This window comes from Pleurodeles waltl, chromosome 5 (genome assembly GCF_031143425.1).
Source record: "Pleurodeles waltl isolate 20211129_DDA chromosome 5, aPleWal1.hap1.20221129, whole genome shotgun sequence".
NCBI classification, from domain to species: Eukaryota; Metazoa; Chordata; class Amphibia; order Caudata; family Salamandridae; genus Pleurodeles; species Pleurodeles waltl.
The window spans coordinates 1,434,294,982-1,434,313,958 of record NC_090444.1 but is presented as its reverse complement, the minus strand read 5'-3'; the positions used below and the strand labels follow the sequence as shown (position 1 = coordinate 1,434,313,958).

General features: G+C 39.1%; 1 protein-coding gene across 14 annotated transcripts in view; it reads left to right on the top strand.

Moving 5' to 3' along the window:
- ADGRB3 (adhesion G protein-coupled receptor B3) overlaps positions 1 to 18,977 on the top strand; it is a 1,499,072-nt gene that overhangs the window by 982,963 nt on the left and 497,132 nt on the right. For all 14 annotated transcript variants that reach the window (XM_069235737.1, XM_069235727.1, XM_069235726.1 and 11 more), the window contains one exon: positions 18,329 to 18,372. In XM_069235737.1, the coding sequence (XP_069091838.1) occupies positions 18,329 to 18,372 (44 nt within the window). The remainder of the gene's footprint in view (positions 1 to 18,328; positions 18,373 to 18,977) is intronic.

Genomic DNA, 18,977 nt, shown 5'->3' with positions numbered 1-18,977 from the left:
TTAGTACCAAAATAAAAGTTACAATAAATCCAAGAATGTTCTACTGTTGAATGTAATATAACTTGCACCTAGGAAGAGTCTTAGAACTCTTCTTAAAAGTTACCACTTTCAGCTCTTTAGTGCCCTTCTTTGATTGGCCAACCTGTGTCAGCCTGGCCAGGCTACCCAGGCTGCCTTGATGAGGTATGAAGTGGCCTGGGCTGACACAAAGGAAGCATCTGGTAGAAGGAGATCTGCCTCAGCAGATGGTAGAAAAAGTTGGGAGGAGAAAAGTCAAACTGGTCTTCAAAGAAGGGAAGACTATTTGGTACAGCCAGGTGTACCCTAATTAGATTAAGAAAGGGTTGGAAAGGTGTGCCAAGGGAAACTTAGCCACACCAGTAGGTGGGCTCAACCAGACCTAACCTCTGAGATTTCATTTTTGCCATCCTGGATTTTTGGAGAATGCTGCTCCCTGGGATTGATTTTTGCCACACTACCAAGGAAGTGTTCAGTCAAGAGCGTGGTGGCATGCATCTGAATGGACAGAGTCCCCCCTGCTTTCCACCACCAGGAACAAGGATAAAACTGGCAAAGCTGCACCCTGCTTCAGATCCCTACAGGAACAAGACAGGAAGAAGATGGATTGCCCTGCTGGACCCCTGGCCTGCTCCTGGACACTGCACTCAGAAGGACTGCACCAGCTGCACACTTCGGCTTCATCACAAAAAGGACTTTGCTTGCCTTCTACTGCTTCAAGATGGGACACCCCTGTATGCTACAGGTAGAAAATAGCTGACCAGAGTCCCCTGCATCAAGCCCTGAAAAAACGGACCAGCTGGCCAGTGGCCAGTCGTCATTTTTGGATTTGAGCCAGGTGCATTATGGGAGTTTGAGTCCTAAACATCAAGGAGCATCTCAGAGCTTCTGTAATGATTTGTAGACTCCTAAAGAAACTTGGGGGAACTTCTGGAAGAAGATCCAGAAGTTTGAGAAATTTGGAGCAACATTGAGAAAAAGCTCCATAAGTGGACCCACCAGATGTTGTGAGTCAAGTCGGCTTACATTGACCTGACCCAGAATGACTTGCAGGCCTGTCCCACTGAAAAGCTCCAGAACCCCAGACTTCCAGGATTTCACTGGGGGCTTGTGGAAAGGCAAACCGATAAAGCTGACTAAAAATCAGCTTGCTTTGGAGTACCATCTGACATCAGAGAGGAACAGCTCCGAAAAAGTTTTTAAGTATGAAAGTAAAAATTTGAATGAGGCTTCCTGCACAGCATATCTGAAGAAGACTCTAGGGAGGCCAGCTTCAATTTCAAGTTCGTCCTGGGCAAAGTTTCCATCACGACAATTTGTCCGAACATAGAATTCTTCATCGAGGTCTCCTACAACACATATTCAAAGAGGGTTCAGGGAGAAAAGATCCAACTTATGACTTCATCCCAGTGAAGAAAATCTTCTGGAAAAAGACTCAGCATGAAGGTAAAACTTTGACCAAGGCCTCTCATTCACTGTAGCCAAGTTCGGCTCCATCACTGTCAGCCTCAAATTTTGCCCTGGTCGTGTGCAACCATATGTCCATATTGGCACTTTGAGTTTCTATGCACTAAAAAACATTTATAATTAAAAAATTCATATCTCTGGTTCCCGTTATTGGATTTTTGTCGTTTAATGTCATTTTAAATATAAAAATATAATCTATTGTTATAAATTGGAGTTGGATTTGTATTGTGTTTTGTGTTTTACTTATTTACTGCTTTGTGATTTTTAAAAGCTCCTAATTTAAGCCTAACTGCTATTTGCCAAGCTACCAAGGGTTGAGCTGGGATTCATTTATTGATACCTGACTGTTAGTGGCCTATTGCTAGGTGTGGGTACTTACCTACCCTTACCAATAATCCACTTTCTAACAGATATCACACATAATTGGCCATATTGGAATGTGCCACAACTGCATTTCAATAGAAATCAACCATTTTATTCAAATTTAGGTATTTATTCCATTTTGTCTTCCAAAATATTTTCTCTGACTGTGAAATATGCATGCATCTTTATTATTACTCTTTTGCTGGTACTATATTACAGTTTTTACTGGGTACTTTTGCCATGTATTTATTTATTTATTTATTCATGCATTTATTCTCATTATGGCATCATTTCAACAAGCACCTTAACCACCACCTTTTCAGCAGTTATCTGGTAAACCAAACATCAGATGTAAGAGTGGCTACGCATTTTTGAAAATCATTTAGTAGCCATTGATTCTGCAACGTTTGCTCCACATAGGAAAACTGCATACCTCTTTAGCAATCTAAGACAAACAGGTCAGAGGGTATTTGATAACCTACCACTAGCCCAAGTTCATCAAAGCGAGTTAGGTAATTTTGATATTTAAGTGAAAGTCAAGGAAGTGATGAGAGCGTAGAGGAATTTATAGCAGCCTTATGCATCCTAGCCTCGATTTGTTAATTTGTATAATCTGTTGACATCTATATCAGTGACTGATTTGTCTTCTATTGCTTCTCAAGGAAAATTCAAGAACATTTACTTTAAGGGAAACCATTGATGTGCTAAGAGCTTTGAAGACTGATGGTTTCAAGCAAAGCAATGTCTCAAGTAGAAGGACACTCGCCTGTTAGTTTTGTGTCTGATTCAGATTTTGTAAGTTTAGCATCTAGAAAGGGGAGACACATCAAAATTAATAGACAGAAGAAATCTACAAGTTGCTATAGATGTGGGTTGAAAGCACATTCCGGGAATAATGCAATGTGTCCTGTTGCAGGAAAAAGATGTAATACATGCATAAAGATTAGTCTTTTTCAGTCAGTTTGTAGAAGTACAAGAAATAACACTAAAATCATCAAGGTAGACATCCATGATTGTGAAAGCTAGTTCAAAGATTTTATTTTTACAACTGGTTGTGATATTAATGTGTTAGAAACACATAAAAAAACAAGGGTCCCATTTGTGATTTCACCACTCGAGGCATTAGTTTACAAATAATGGCAGACTCAGGCACACCCATTACAATCATTGCTGAGACCACACCTTATAAGCATTGGCCACAAGGCATGAGCCTACAGAGAACTGATGTGAATCCTAAAATGTTTAGGGAATTTGACATTGAGATGTTGGGTTTCTTCATCAACTCTTTTGAGTGTTTAGGGAGGAACAAAGATGTATGTTGTTATCAAGAGTCATGACATTATTGGGTGGGTGGGTCTAGTGAGGATAGGCCTTTATCTAAAACCTGGTTCTGAAAGTCATTGTTTTGGGTGATCTACCTTTATGTGCCACTAATATTGATTCTAACCTTTTTAAGACTATGTTCACAACATTTCCAGTTGTTTTTAACAGCAAAGTAGGCACTGTGAAAGGGTTTATGCATGACATCAAACTTAAAAAAGGAGCTGTACCCATTGCCCTCAAGATCAGACCTGTACCCCTAAGTGTTCATGAAGACTTAAAGAATATTTTGGATGGCCTATGTGTGGAAGGCATAATCATGTCAAAGGACTCCTCTGAGTGGGTTTTACCCATTATTTTGGCACACAAATGCTCTGGGGACTTATGTTTGGGGGTTGGACCTTTGGCTGATTGTCTTCCCTTGCCTCACATTCAGGAAATGCCAATATAGTTACTGCCAAATACATTGTCATATTAGACCTTAACTCAGCTTACCGCCAAATTTCCCTGTCTAGGTCTTTACAGAATCTCCCTACTTTTGTGACAACTTTTAGAAGCTTAAAGTATTTACGGCTACCCTTTGAACTTGCCTCATTGGCAAGTGTTCTCCACAAGATGATAAATTCCCTGTTTGACAGTTCATAGTGTTCAGGTTTACCACAGTGACATCCTGATTGTTACTTAGGATCCTGAACAGCATCTTACTATCTTAGAACATGTGCTCAATATCTTGAAAGACAAAGGGATGACATTTGGACCAGAAAAATGCATAATTGCTCACATCTCAGGTAGAATATTTAGGGCACACTATTCTTCTGTGCGCACTTGTCCCACATTTTGTAATTTGTTTGCAAGGCAAGAAGCTCCTTCTCCACTCACTCATTCTTAGGCCTGTGCGGGAATTATGCTTGTTCTGTCACTGGCTATGCCATGATTGTTAAACCTTTGCATTCTTTACTCAAAAAGGGGTCATTCGATTGGTCACCCACCAATCAAAAATCTTTTGATGAGACCAAAAAACAAGTAATTGAGGTGCCCACACTACATTTATTTCTGGAAAAAATGTGTCATAAATGTGGATGCCAGCTTGCAAGGTTTGTGAGCAGTATTAGGACAAATGAATAATGGAAAGGAACACACTGTAGCCTTTGTCTTTAGGTCTTTTAAGTCTGCAGAGGTTAATCACCATACCATTGAACAAGAAGCTTTGACTTGTGTTTGGGCAGTTAAAAAATGTAAGCTATATGTTTGGGGAACCGGTTTTGATGTTCTTAGTGACCACAAATCTTTTGTCTACTTATTAGGAGGTAATGGGCATAGCAATACATTTGCTCATTTAATCAGGCTTTTGTCCAAATTACAGAAGTTTGATATCACTGTTAAGTATTTGCAAGGAGGCAGATGTTTTTGGACCCACTGCCTTTTGAGGGTGCCTCTCAAAGAAAGTTGTTGGGATAACATTGATGAAATGGACCAGGAGTAAGTGGCAGAAATTTTGGATGCTGTGAGTGTGTGTAACATGACGTTTTCAGAACTGGATTCGCCTATGGCTGCTGATATGGATGATGTTTTCAGACCTGTAATGAAGCATTTTCATGAAGGCCAGCCTCGAAATAGTGCCTTCCACCTGATACTTGTGCGTTTGTGCAAGCAGACCCTGTTTGTACTTTTTATTGAGACAGGAATGTTTTGTTCCACTGGTTGGTCTGAGAGCTGGCCTTTTGAAAAGTGCTCATAGTGGTCATCTTGGAATTTCTTCCATTTACTTTACTTTACTACCAGCAAAAATGAAGTTTCTGATTGTCCTAGTAGACTTCTACTCAAAATAAATCTCTTTCTCATTTGCTGATGCTGCTTCAACCAGAGATGCCTTGAACATTTTAGACGGTGTGTTTTCTATTGAAGGCCCACCCAAGTATGTCATTAAAGATAAAGGTACAAATTTTAATTCTAGGGAGGTATGTGTTTTTTTACTTTCGTAAGACATTAAACATTTGCAAGTAGCACTTTACAATCCAGCCTCCAATGGCCTCATTGTGAGAGCTAATCATTTGTTAAAAGAAGGTGTGCAACCGAACATGGCCACTGGTTTATGTGTTTACAAACCTCTTAAACAAAAGGTTTGGTCCCACTTCATCACACCTCCCTCTACTATTGAAGTGACACCATTTAGATTGTCGAGGGGGAGGAATCATAATGTGTTTATACTTAAAAATTGGTTGAGTGTGACACATGATAATTCCTTTAACAAAGTGGATGTGCTTGGTAAAAAAGTTTGGAGTGAGGTGTACAAAAAAAAACAAGAGAAGAACAAAGATATTTTTCAGCAAGTAAAATGGTAAAGAGGTTACGTTTGTTGTGAGAGGTTGGGTTCTCATAAGAAAAACCTTTGAAAATCACTAAAGGGGAATCCAAGTTCCCTTTTCCTGCAAAAATAGACACGGTATCTAAGACTTTATATCTCTTGAATGGTAAAGGATAATGGAATAAGAATCGAGTATGGCCTATTACAGATTCCCAAGTGGAAATCATTATACAAGGTCACAATATTGAAGATTTTATGGATCCAGTCACTGATGACAGTTCTTGGTTAGAAACTAATTTTAGTCTTGGGTCCACTTCTTATCAGGTCTCCTCCAATTCCCAATCCACTTTTAACAGCAATTTGGGCTACACTTCTAGTGATGCTAGCTTGAAGAAGGGTTTGAGTCTTGTCTTGCCTTTCTCCACAGGTGCTTCTGCTAGTTGGATAATTTGTCCGGGAAAAACAGGTTTGGATGCAATGTTAAGTTGCTCATAAAGTATACAGATTATGACTTATCACAAGAGATTATATGTGTGTTGATGGAGATTTTAACTTGTTTATTTTAAGGAGAGGGGGTATGTCACATGCTTCTTTTGTTATGGAATTTGCTCCTTTCATTGACAGCAGTCTGTGTTCCACTCTTGCGCACTTTTAATGTGTGTTCTGCTTCCAGAAGACATCTCTGTTCTCAAGGATCAGTTGCTGCTGATCGTCAGGAGGATGCCATCCTTGTTGTGGGCTCATATTTACAAATAAACTTCCTTTGAATATTTTTCAAGGTTTAAACCTCCTCCTTCCACTTAGCTATAGCAATCTATCTATCTATCTATCTATCTATCTATCTATCTATCTATCTATCTATCTATCTATCTATCTATCTATCTATCTCATTGTTTCTTTTATTCTCAATTTCTCTGTCTACCTGTTGTGATTTTTATATTATGAGTTCATGCACTCATGCCAAGTATCATCATGACACCTCACACTTTCCTGTGTTTACTGATTAATCTCTATTTCCCCTTGTCCTTCCATGTATATTTTTTAAATATAGACAAAAACTCTTCTTTGAGTGATTCTCATAGCTCCCAATATTTGTGCTAGGCCAATAGCTCAGATTGACAGCTTAGGGTCTTAATAAGTGGGAGGAGATTTGAGAATTAAGCTTAAACAGCTGTAGGTGTCCAGATGTGCACATTTGTGCAGTACAATATAAATATTTTCCTATGTGTGTACTGATGGGACAGGCAGAAGGGTTACCACATCTGTGCTCTCAGGTTTTAGGCTTTACAGTGTAGGTAGGAATCTCTGGGCTTCAAGATCATACCAAAATGGTGGGGGGTTTCATCCTTTTCACTCTGATGGTAACTAGGATCACTGTGTTATGTTTCATCTGCCTACTTATCGCAGCTTGCACCTTTCATAATCAGATGCAACTGCTTCAATAAATATATTGAAACTTATTTTCCATCTCTTTGTTTATCATGGCATGTGTCAGTATTTGTGTACTTGAGAGAAATGGGTATGATCTATTCACCACGACTCCCCTGAAGAGTCAGAGTTTTGTGTATAGAATGCAACAAATCACCTTCACCTTCTGGGTTTATGTGAGGCACTGCAAGTTAGCCAAAAGTCAGACTAAAAGCTTCCAAATAGCGTGGGACCAACCTAGTCTCCCACAATCAGTGGTGCTGCCACCCTAAACAACGCAGTCCTATTTCAAAAATAGGAACTGTACAACAGCTTCTTTTGCAGGCATAATACACTTGTTGTTGTCTAACATAGTTCTGCTATACATTTTGTTTTGCTACGTTTCACTTACTCGCTCTTTTAATTTTCTCTGCAGTTAATTCACTCTCTAATTACATTTTTACCCTACAAGCTAGGTTATTTGCTTTGTACTGTATAATTCATTAAGGTTTATCACGTTTTTATGATATTGCTGGTGTATCATGTCTTATGAAATTGTCTTATAGTATTCATCTGAACCTCCATGCCATGCTGTGCACTATTTAAATAGTTTAAATAAAATACATACATCAAAGGTTATTCCATAATGTTGCACCAGCCATAGAGAATTATTGGCTTCCACTGGGTGTGGTCTCTTAAAACAAGCAATAACAGTTGTGAATAGAAACAAAGCTCATAGTTTGATACATATGGGGAAGGTAAATGTGTTTTAATAGAGAGACTCGTAGGCAAGGCATATAAAACCTCAAACAGGATATAGACCTCAACCTAAAGACACTGAAGTAATCTTCTGGCTTGTGCAAGTGAATGCTCATCATTTAGGGTTCAGTGCTAGTCTCACTACCAGATGATTCTTCTTACTTTGACACAGAAAGAGCATCATGAGTTGGAGCTGTTGCTTACTTAAAAGTTGTTAATTAATACTTTTTGAAGTTCCTCATCAGAAAAGTGCAAAATTTGGACTAATTGTCAGTCGGTTAGTAGAAGTGCAGCATTTTATGTCAATCGGTTTGTCTATCGATGATGATCTGTGGGTTAGTTGCTGTAGTGTTTGGTCATGACACTGCCAAGTCCAAAGGGAGATAGAATAAAAGGTTTAAAATATTCTAGAAAAAAACAATGTAGCCCTTTTTAGTAGAAAATCGAGGAACAATGTTTTGAACTATTACGTACAAAGGTATATTAATTGAGAGCATTGCTTGTTTGTAGCCATAACATGTCTGTGCTAATCACTACAAATGGTGGCATTACACCCCTCTTCGAGGAATGAGTGATGCATTTCAAAATCTGTGGTGTATGGAAATACAAGATATGTAAAAATGTAAGCATGCTATCCCAATGATGTGACTGTGTTGGTCCAAGTAATCTAAAAGTTGCACCTCTTCAGGGAATGAAAGTATTGGTAGAATTTAAAATATGGCAGAACACTGTAAAATAGTTTTGGTTATTGAGTGGACCCAAAATATTCTTAAATTGAAAATATTTAATAAAATTATATTTTATTTACTTTGTTTTTTCTGGGACGTGCCTTAATGTGGGGACATATGGCCTCAGGAAATAGACGTTTAACACCGTCTGCCATCTAGTAAACTGTGGAAGGTCCAGTTGAGATAAATCCTGGAGTGTCCTAATTTTGGGGTAGTATGTGTTTGCTCCCACAACACCAAAAGTCCATGAATAAAGACTTCTAATTGCCCACTAGTATCTGATTCTGACATTACAGCATCCCTGTGTCCACCTGTATGATGGGTTGGAAAGTTATACTGGCAGATACTTGGGAGTGAGAAGCAGCCAGCACTCAAAGGTCGCCAATTACCCTGTGGGTGAGTGGAGGGAGTATTTTATGACTTATGGGCTTACTGTTTTCAGGTAGATAATGGCCATGGGGCGGGATTCCTCTCTTCTGGGGAGAACATAGATGACTGTGCATGCCTACTGACTCCTGCAACATCCCAGGTAATGTCAATGAGCCAGTGGGTATTGATGTCAGGCTATTCTTTCATAATAAGACTAATCCTAAAAAAATAGATATCTAGGTACCAAACAAAACTGCCCATTTTTCAAATACCTGTCAGCCCATTTGATGTGAACTCAACGCAATGCAAGTTGATTTAATAATTCGTTTTATACCCAGTGCAAATTCAACTGCTTAATTTGTCAAATAGTAAATGTGGTGCCCAAAGAGTTTCTCAAAAGTCCGCAGCCCTGCTGAAAAATGTTGTTATTAATGAATAGTTACACTGTTGTCTTGATTCCACCTCATGCCTTTTTTACCACCAAAGTGCTCTATTTGTCACATTATTTACTCTTGCAGGCTTTTTACAACAATGCCTTAATGTTTGCCACTGCTTCTCAGTCTTTCTCTTCCTTCCCCATCCTAATTTTGAGTTTCTGTCTCTTGTTCTGTGGCAAAGTCTGAAAAGGAAAAGAAAGTGGCAGTCCCCAAAAATAAGTGCCTGTGGAGCCAACCTACAATCACCAGATCTAGTTAAGCACTAGCAAATTCATTGAAAGAAAATAGATTCATTATGTATCATTGACCTCATATGATGGTGATTACTAAAACTCAATCCACACCATAACAAATCAAAGCATACAACAACATCATCAAATGTGTAAAACCAACTCTGCACTTTGTAAATTTCTGATGTTGTAACAAAGGGACTAGTAGCCAGATGTGCAGAGTTTTTGTTTCCGGTTGCGAACCATCTGGTTTGGTAAAATACAGGGTTTGAGTCCAGAAACACTTTTAAATGTGTACTAACCACTTTATGTGATTCAAAAAAGTTTTCACAAATCACAAAATGGGTTATAAACTATTCCCAAATAGCTAGAGGTGTGGCTTCTAGATTTTGGATGGTAACCTGTATGTCAGTGGTTTGAAATCATAAATCCAGTTGCAACCTGTAGGAAAGTGGATTCTTAGTAGGTGGAGGTATGCACCTTCAGCTTCTTATAATACTACAATTACTAATAAGGTCCAGTCAAGTCTCAATAATTTAATCCTTGCTCAACCCTTGGCGCCTTGGCAATGAACAGTCTGAGGAGACAGGTAAGTGTAAAGCAATATCACCAAAACAGTAAATAAGCAAACAACACAACACAATACTAACCCAACTCCGATTTATAAAAATAGAGAATATTTGTATCTTTAAAATGACACTGAAATGACAAACATCCAATGTAGAGAACTGCAGAGATTAATTTTTAAACATTACATTTAAAAAAATGTACGTTCTCATGCCAAAAAGCATAAAGCTGCACCAACGTGGCTATTCGGTCACACTGGACCTAGACAATGTCAAAGTTTTTGGCTGATAGTAATGGAGCTTGGCTCAGATTGGTTAAGCAGTAGGTCCAGCCAAGATTTTACTTTTGCACTGAGTCACTTTTTTGGAGCTTTATTTGCTCGACATCAAGCAATCCAAGATTTCAAGATCAGATCCAAGATTTCGATTTGATGATGGTGGCCTGCTGTTGCACTATACCTTGCTGAACTCCTCAAAGTCTTTGTCTTCGACATCAATGCCAAGAAGCTCTGGAGGTTTCAGCGGGGCAAACCAGCGCAGTCAGGCTGACTCATAGTTAGATGATGGCAGCTTGCCTCTCAAAATCGAGCCAATCTTCTTTTGGAGCTTTTTCACAAAAGTTGGCAAAAAATTCCCAAGCTTTCAGATCTTCTACCGAGAGGCTCACTGGGAGTCAAAAAAGAGGCACAGCACCAGCCAAGGGTTCAGAAGCTCTGATTTGCCTCTTGGGGATCTCAGACTCCAACTCCCACAATGCACTTGGTCAGTCCAGGAAAACTCAGGTCAAGCTGGTCAGCTGGAGTTGTTCTCTTAAGGGATGTTGCAGCTGGTTTCTGTCAGCATCTTTCTACCTGTAACTTCTCAGGGAGTACAGTCATTATCCTTGAAAACAGGCAAAGTCCTTCTTTTGTGAAGCCTTTAAAGTGCAGCAGGTGCACATCTTCTGAGTGCAGTCCTCTGTTGTGCAGTCCAAGGGTCCAGCAGGGAAGCCCTTCTTCTTCATATGTATAAGGCAGGGATTGGAGGTGCTCCTGCGGATCTCACATATTTATTCCACATACTGGGATGGCAAGAGGGAGGTGACCTGACCAATGGTGTTCAAGTCAGCACCCTCTGTGATGAGCACTTTCAGGGAAGTGGGGCATATTTGTGACCCAAAATGCATATTTCCTCAAAAATCAAAATGAAGAAATTCTCTCCTTGGAGTGCAGGTCTGGCTAACCTAACCCACAGGTGTTTGAGCCCCTGTCCTAATCTAATTTGTAGGGATTCCATCTGGGTAGGGATCAAGGAAGTGGGGGTTTGGCCTTGTGACATTTGTGTCTCTATCTTTGAAGTTCAGTTTAACTCCCCAGCCACCTTTCAGTCTTGGGTTCTCCAGGGCACAGATCTCCTCCTACCAAATGGCTGTATTGTTTAAGCCCCTGTCCTCTTCATATCTACTTAGGAAACAGCTTGTCTAAGGCTGTATAAAGGCTGATCAACTTGAAGAAGCTGCTGCAGGACTGCTATAGGTAAATTCAGGATAGTAAGTTCTAAATTACTTTCCTGTAATAGTTATCAACAATCCAACTGTGGTAGTTTGGATTTATTGTAACTGCCATTTTGATACTCTGAATCAAGTTGCTCACTAACTCCAATCAAAAGTTAAACTTTATTAAAGTTTAATAAATCCATTGCATGTTAGTCTAGGGGGCAAGCAGTATTATAATCGGGAAAAACAATTTTGACTGTTCCCCACCACAAAATATTAAACATTTCATATTTTTATAATAAGGCTCCCTGCAATGGGGCACCTAGGGCAGACCTTAGAGGCAACTTATATCTAATAAAAAGGTAGTTTTAGACTTTGGAAGTACTTTTAATTCCAAAGTCATATTTGTACATAGTTTTATTTTAAAACCAATCTGCAAGACACGTCTGAGTTTAAAATAACACTAGACACCACAGCAGTTCCCACTTAAGTGCATTAAGTCTACTGGGGTCTCTAAACCTACATGCTCTACCATATACTGGGGGCTTACAGATAGATTGTCTTGGCCAATTAGAATTAAACCAATTACCGTACACCTTTTAAAGACTGACCACTGACCCTGGGCCTGGTTAGAAGAACCTAGGTTACTTTCAGAATGAGTAACCACCAGTATCAGTGAAAAATGGGGATGATCAGGGCAGAAAGGATATTTTTCCTACACAACCTATTTATCAGTTACTGGCTTCAAAGGATGTTCTTCTTTTAACCCCTTGACCTTTGAGGATTAGAGCAGCAGCTTCAAGCATCCTCATCCTTATTTTAAGGAACTCATTTTGCTTTAAAAAAATGTTTTTCAGTTCTGTAAAACAATAGCGGATAAAGTTGGTTGTTTTCTCTTGCAGGCCAGCACACCTGTGATTGTAACCTATCACAGGCGGTGACAAATTGTGTCCTGATTAATGAATATCATTTAGGCATGTCATTCTTCACCACCCTCTGATTTATTTATATGAACTGACATACTATGTGAAAGTCAGTGCACAAATTGTGACTGATTTTTCTGACTACTTTGATTTTACATTTGGCCTTAGGTACATTGTTTGTGTTGGGCTGTAACAAATGTAAAAAAAAATACATCATAGTTTCAGATTGTAAAATATCAGACACCAATTTATGATACCTACACGGACCTGTCCTCTCAGCAAAAGACAATAAATAGTGTGCAATGCCTACTCTAAATATGGTCAACATGGTATGTTCATACACTGTGAGAAAAATGTGTTATTGATGCAAATACATTTTAGGTAGTCACAAAATGTCCTACCAGTTGATTATTCTAACTCAGACTTCTCCCCAGCATCCTTATCTTTTTTAGATATCTTTTGTGACCCCTTTTCCTATCTGATGTGAAGATATTTTGCAGGATGTCAAACAGCTTTGGGTGGCCTAGTCCATACCCGTTTTTCACTGTATGCTAACCATATTATCTTATGACTTGCATCCAGTTTCAGAAAATCCATAATGATCTCTTGAGTAAGGCCAGGCACAGAGTAAATCCAAATTATGATCCATTAAGTGATTAAGGCAACCTTACCTTGTCTTCCAAATATCCTAGTTCCAATTCTTCATGGCAGACGTGCAGATGTGGTATGAGATGTCTTGAGGTACACCCATTAGAATCCTAGAAAATGTGTTCACTTCTACTTGCAAACTAAAAATGTCAGTGGCACCCCAAATACCTGCTCCATTTTTTACATCAGAGACACATTAGCTGTTATTCATAGTGACCATAGTTTAGAATGCCTTGTTCCCTATGTGGGGAATATGATTAAAAGCTGTTCCTAATAATTTAAAACTGTAAAATACTTTGATGGAAATACTGTGGTCCAGATTTGCTAAAGTTTTGTGCCGGGTTTCCTCTACGTTTGTAACGCTAACAAGGAGCAAAGTGTTATGCTGAGATTTACCATCCAAAAAAGATCAGATGTGCATTGATTAATTTTCCAAAGTAATGCTAATCTGTGCTTTCAGCTGCTTTGCAAAACTTTGCGGCAAGAGGTTGGTACATGGGCATTCCCATACAACCACCTATGGGTTTTTATGCAAATCCATAGTTTCTCAGACAAAAGATCTGCATCAAAATCTTATGTCGCATAGCAGCCTAAAGTGGCCAGTGTAGGGAGATGAAAACAGTACTTGCTCTAAACAGCTCTCTTTCTCTTTTTCATGCAGCAAAGGATGAAGCATTTTAGAGATATGTGTATTTAAATTCAGATCATGCATAAAAGACACATCTACTGATGAGATCCTTAAGGCTGTCATCTCTACTTGACATAAAGACTTTGTCATCTACTTATAGCAGGACTGGAAGGAACTTACAACCATGTAAAATAACATTGCTATATTAATTTACTATGCAGTGAAAATTTATGCTCAAACACACACATGCACTTACATATATTTGATCAAATGTGTATATATATGTTTGTAAATTATAAACAATTATAAATGTAGTTATATGTGGAATGAATCTCAATAAATCAAATTATTGTAAAAAAAAATCATATGAGGTTCTATTTTAAGCCATGTCCTCTGCTGGACGTAGTTCAGGTCTGAGCTGGAGCACAGTTATTAGGTCCATTTTGACAGTAGTATCTTTATAAGAGCAGTTTGTGAATAGCAATAGGCTTCCTCTTCTGTGGGAGGCTTTCTGTCCCATCCTAAACCACTCACTATCGCTTCCTTAATCCAGCCTTTCTTCTTCTAAACTCTCTCCTCTTTCAGTAGTAAGTATTCCACTTTTACAATCTGTAAGAAATTGGGTACTGGTTGAGGAGGGTGAAACCCTACTCAAGCAGCAAGCACAATCCCTGGAAGGGTGAGGGCACAAGCAAACCCTAAACTAACCTGTGCTCCATTCTCTGGTAGCTTGGCACAGAGCAGTGAGGCTTAACTTAGAGGAAATGTGTAAAGTATTTATGCAGCACTACACACAGTAACAAAGTGAAAACACAAAGGAAGAAAAATCCCACACCAATTTAGAAAAATAAAGTACATTTTAATAAATAAATCAAGGCCAAAACAACAAAATAGCCACTCAGCAGAGGCGATGCATTGGTTCTGCTGGGTCCACAGATGATCTAGGAGATCAACTTCAGGCCTACTTCCAAGCTTCCAGGACTGGGGTCGCCACATTTGGCAGGGAGGATTCACAGATGGCATAGTCCAGGTGCTGTGTTCAAGGTTGTTGGAAGCCTGATATGTCCCTTGGGCTTCGGATCAGGAGTCGAATCAATTAGCCCTTCGAGTCACTCTGGGGTCCTAGGTTTGAAGATGCAGGTTCAGTGATTCTCATCCAGGTAAGAGGGCAGCAGGGAACTAGGCCAGCACAGCAGGGCAGCAGTCCTTTAAAGCAGCAGTTCAGGAGAGTGACAGTGCATTCAGCAGCACAGCAGTCCTTTTTCCTGGTAGAGTCCACAGGTTAAGAAGTGTACTGTAGAGTTTGAGTCTGAGGCCCAAACTTTGTGTCTGGTAAGAAGTAGGGGACGTGTCAGGCATCCGCTTCCTCACTCTCCTTGCCCCAGCTAGTCTTGAGACACAATAAAACAGTGACATTGCCTTTGTCAAGTGCAAGTGTGGTATGTGACAGCTCCTTCCCCTCTTTAACTGAGAGTGGCCCATTCTACCAACACATATATTCCCTTTGCTTTATTGTCTGTGAGCAACCTACAAACATTCAACTGCCAGCTACACTTAGTCATGTGATCCAGGAAACGTTTGCAGGCACCAAATGGTTAGGACAAGAAAATGCTAACTTTCTAAAAGTGTAATATGCAGAATTCCGAATAAAAAATCCCACTTTACCATGAAGGAGATATTTTATTTACAATTCTTTAGACACCAAACTTGACTTGTCTACATTGCAGTAGTGAGGCACGATTTAAGAAGTTTTTCTCTACAGGGACATGTAAAATGGAACAATGCATGTCTTTTTTTTAGATACATTGCATCCTGACCACTGGACTGTTCAAGACTTACCCTAGGTGTGACTTATATGTATTAAAAAGGAAGGTTTAGCCTGGCAAAAAGTTTATTCTGCTAGGTCAAAATGGCAGTTTAAAAATGGCACAGACATGCTGCAATGGCAAGTCTGAGAGATGTTTGGAGGGTTACTTATGTGGGTGGCACAATCAGAGTTGTAGGCCCACTAGTAGCATTGAATTTACATGTCCTGGGTACATGTAGTATCACTTTAGTAGGGACTTACAAGTAAATTAATTGTGCCAACTGGGTGTAAGCCAAATCTACCATGTTTTAAGGACAGAGCACACACACTTTAGCACTGGCTAGCAGTGGTAAAGTGTAAAGAGTCCTAAAGCTAGAAAATATTAAGTTAGCAAAGCAGGAGTGTTGAAGACAAAAAGGTTAAGGGAGTACCACATCAAGGATGCTAGGTCTAACATAGCCACTCCCCTGTTCCTCCCACATTTATCACTAAAAAGTAGGCATACATGTGTGGTGATTTCCTCAGTTGAGGTGGAGATCTCTGCACAAAAGAGATAGTGGAGGTAAAGTCATAGGCAGAGACTTCTGTTTGTAGGTTAATGAGTAGTATTTTGTAGTATACAAGTAAAGTACTACTAAACTTACGGCAAAATACAGTTTGTGAACATGCCCCATAGAAACCACTTGTGAGACCATTTTCACTACATATTAGTCATATTTTATCTCGTCTTCACTCTTCACCATCCATATATGCTGATGAGCTTAGTGTATGTGTGTCTTTGTTCATTCACACAATTTGCCAATTGTGAATAGCTAGGAAATACACTTATACTGTTTGTTTTAACAAATTCATTTAATTGTGTACCTCAGGTGGTGCAGAAAATACAAAATCAAACTATTAATAGATGTTTTTTTCTGTGTTAAGACTTATGTTGGAAATGTTGCCTGTACAGGGACATGAGGTAAATATGATTAATGTCCAATGTATAGGAGAAATCGCACATGTGCCGTATATGTAATTGAAACGCCCAGTACAAGTGTGCCTTCTAACAGTGATTGTAATAGGTGGAAAGTTTAATTTGTTTGACGCATTAACATGGTTCAATATTGCACTTGTAGTATTGATAAGAGTAACTAACTTACAACCAAAGAAATCTACTGTAACTTATGGAGAAAAATTGCACTTTTCCAGAATCTATTGAAGTAAAACATAAACACAAGAAAGATTTTTAGGAAGAACCAACTCAAGTAAAATAATTAAAACATTTTGCATGCTTTCTAGCTCTACGAATGCCTGATGTATTAATGTGCACACTTATAACAATCAGCACATGTAGGTTTAACATAATGTGGATTATATTATTTTATGTTATTAGCATTCATATATGGTACACATCTGAAGGGTGATCCAAACAAACTAGCCAGCCTTACACTGATGAGGTGAAGACACCTTTTTAAACAAGAGAACAATAATGAATTCCATTTTTTTTTTACCTGCCATATTTTTGTGTTTGGTTATGACATGTGCACCAAACGATTGAGCTGCCACTAAATGTAGTACACGGACTTGACACTGACATTTAAAAACATAATAACTACTTATGCCTATGGGAAGATAAGGCACAATGCTATGTGTTACTTAACAATTCAAAGTGTGCTCTGAATTGTGGCGTTCAGAATAGTTTGTTTTTCCAATATGCCTAAATTATTTTATTCTTTAATTGAAGTCCAACTAAGCCAAAATTCCCACTCAGAAGAACCAGACTATTATGGCATAAGTCATTTTTAGAAATAATAGTTTGACAAGCATTCATCCTCCCATTACTTGCCCAGTAGTTTACTATTTCTTGAAAGTGCAGCATTCTGCGCGGCTAGTAGAGTGAATGTGATAGATCACAATAATCAATGTGTCTGAGTAGCTTAACGTGTTTTGACTTTATACCTCGAAGAACAGTCGAACTTTACTTCATTGGTATTATGTTCATCCTCATCACAGCATTTCCCTTTGTATTATGAAAAAAATGCGTCTGTATCCAGTGGTGGCTGTGAATTTTAAGAGGGAGGGGGGCGGAGGAGGGGATACGTTATGCACGCGTACACCTCACTCAAACCCAATGACTCACACACGCACTCACACACCGATTCACAACACTCACTAACAAATACACATACATTCATACACGCACGCACGCACTCATGCACGCACCAAACATTTAAATAAAAAAAAACGTTCATGAGCAGCTCCTACCAGGAAGCCTTGGAGGTCCCAGGAGGGTTGAGACTGCTGCCTTCCCTCATTGGCTGGCCTAAGGTCAGCCAATGAGGGAAGGCAGCAGTCCCAACTCGTCACAGAATGGGATGGGGTCAGTGAGGCTGCTGACCCTACCCCACTCTGGGATAAAGTGTCATTGATTGACACTCGACCCTGAGTTCAGCTGAAGCACCCGAATCCCAGGCAATCAGTGACATTCCCCCTTATCATGAGGGGGAGGGCCTCGAGGCACCTTTGCTAGGATGAAGAGGTCACGTCCACAGGGTTGTGACTTCTTCAGACCAGCAAAGTTCAGCTCATGCAGCTAGGACTCTGCACTTTTAGCGCATGTACAACTCCTGGCTGCCTGACCTAAATCAGACTTTTGTTCAGCCTGACAGATACTCTTACCTCAGGAAAAAAGTAGAGGAGCGCTGCTGTCTGTATCTGGAAACCCAATATTTCAGTAGACCTACGTTTCAATTTGCCTAAAAGTAATACCCCTACATGCATTTGCATGTAAGAAAAAAGGATGGCAGTATTTATATTTTTGGGCACTTCGAAATGATTTTCATAATGGGTACAAACTGTAAAAAGACAATTAATATTACTTTACATTTATTTTCTAGGCAACTATGAATCCATATTGTGTCCTCTGGGATGAGTCAAAATCGTAAGTGAGAAAACATTTTTATTTCATTGCAAATTAATACATATGAACTAGTTACCTGTTTTTCTCCTGTTTGCAGACTTTTGTAATTATGAATCTTTAGGATCAATAGTTCTTTTGTTATGTAACACGACTGCACACTATAAATAATCACAAAAATATATGTTCACTTTTTGTTTGTTAACTGAGTTTACCGCTGTTTCATACCCTCGCCATTCGCTGATAAAAAAATGAAGAATTATTGTGATGTCAGAATCATGAAATAGTGCTTGTGTGATCCTTGTAGGGAATTTTTATCTCCCAGTAATAAAAACTGAGTCTGTATTGCAAAACCAGTGGTAAGTGATGTGGCTGTTATGTGCCTTAGCATAGCGTAAACCGGACTAGTATACAATACAAAATGCGTCATGGTAATTGGCTGCAAGGCATGTTTTTAACGACCACACCGTTTTTTTTACATGGGCACAAACATGGACACAAACAATCAGCTTAATCGGGCTTTAAATTGCCATATCGAAAATTGCATCATATCCTACTGTTTTCTGTCACAAAACTCTAATTTGCCAGTCATCTCTGAATGACAAAGGATTTGAATAACTTCAAATTAA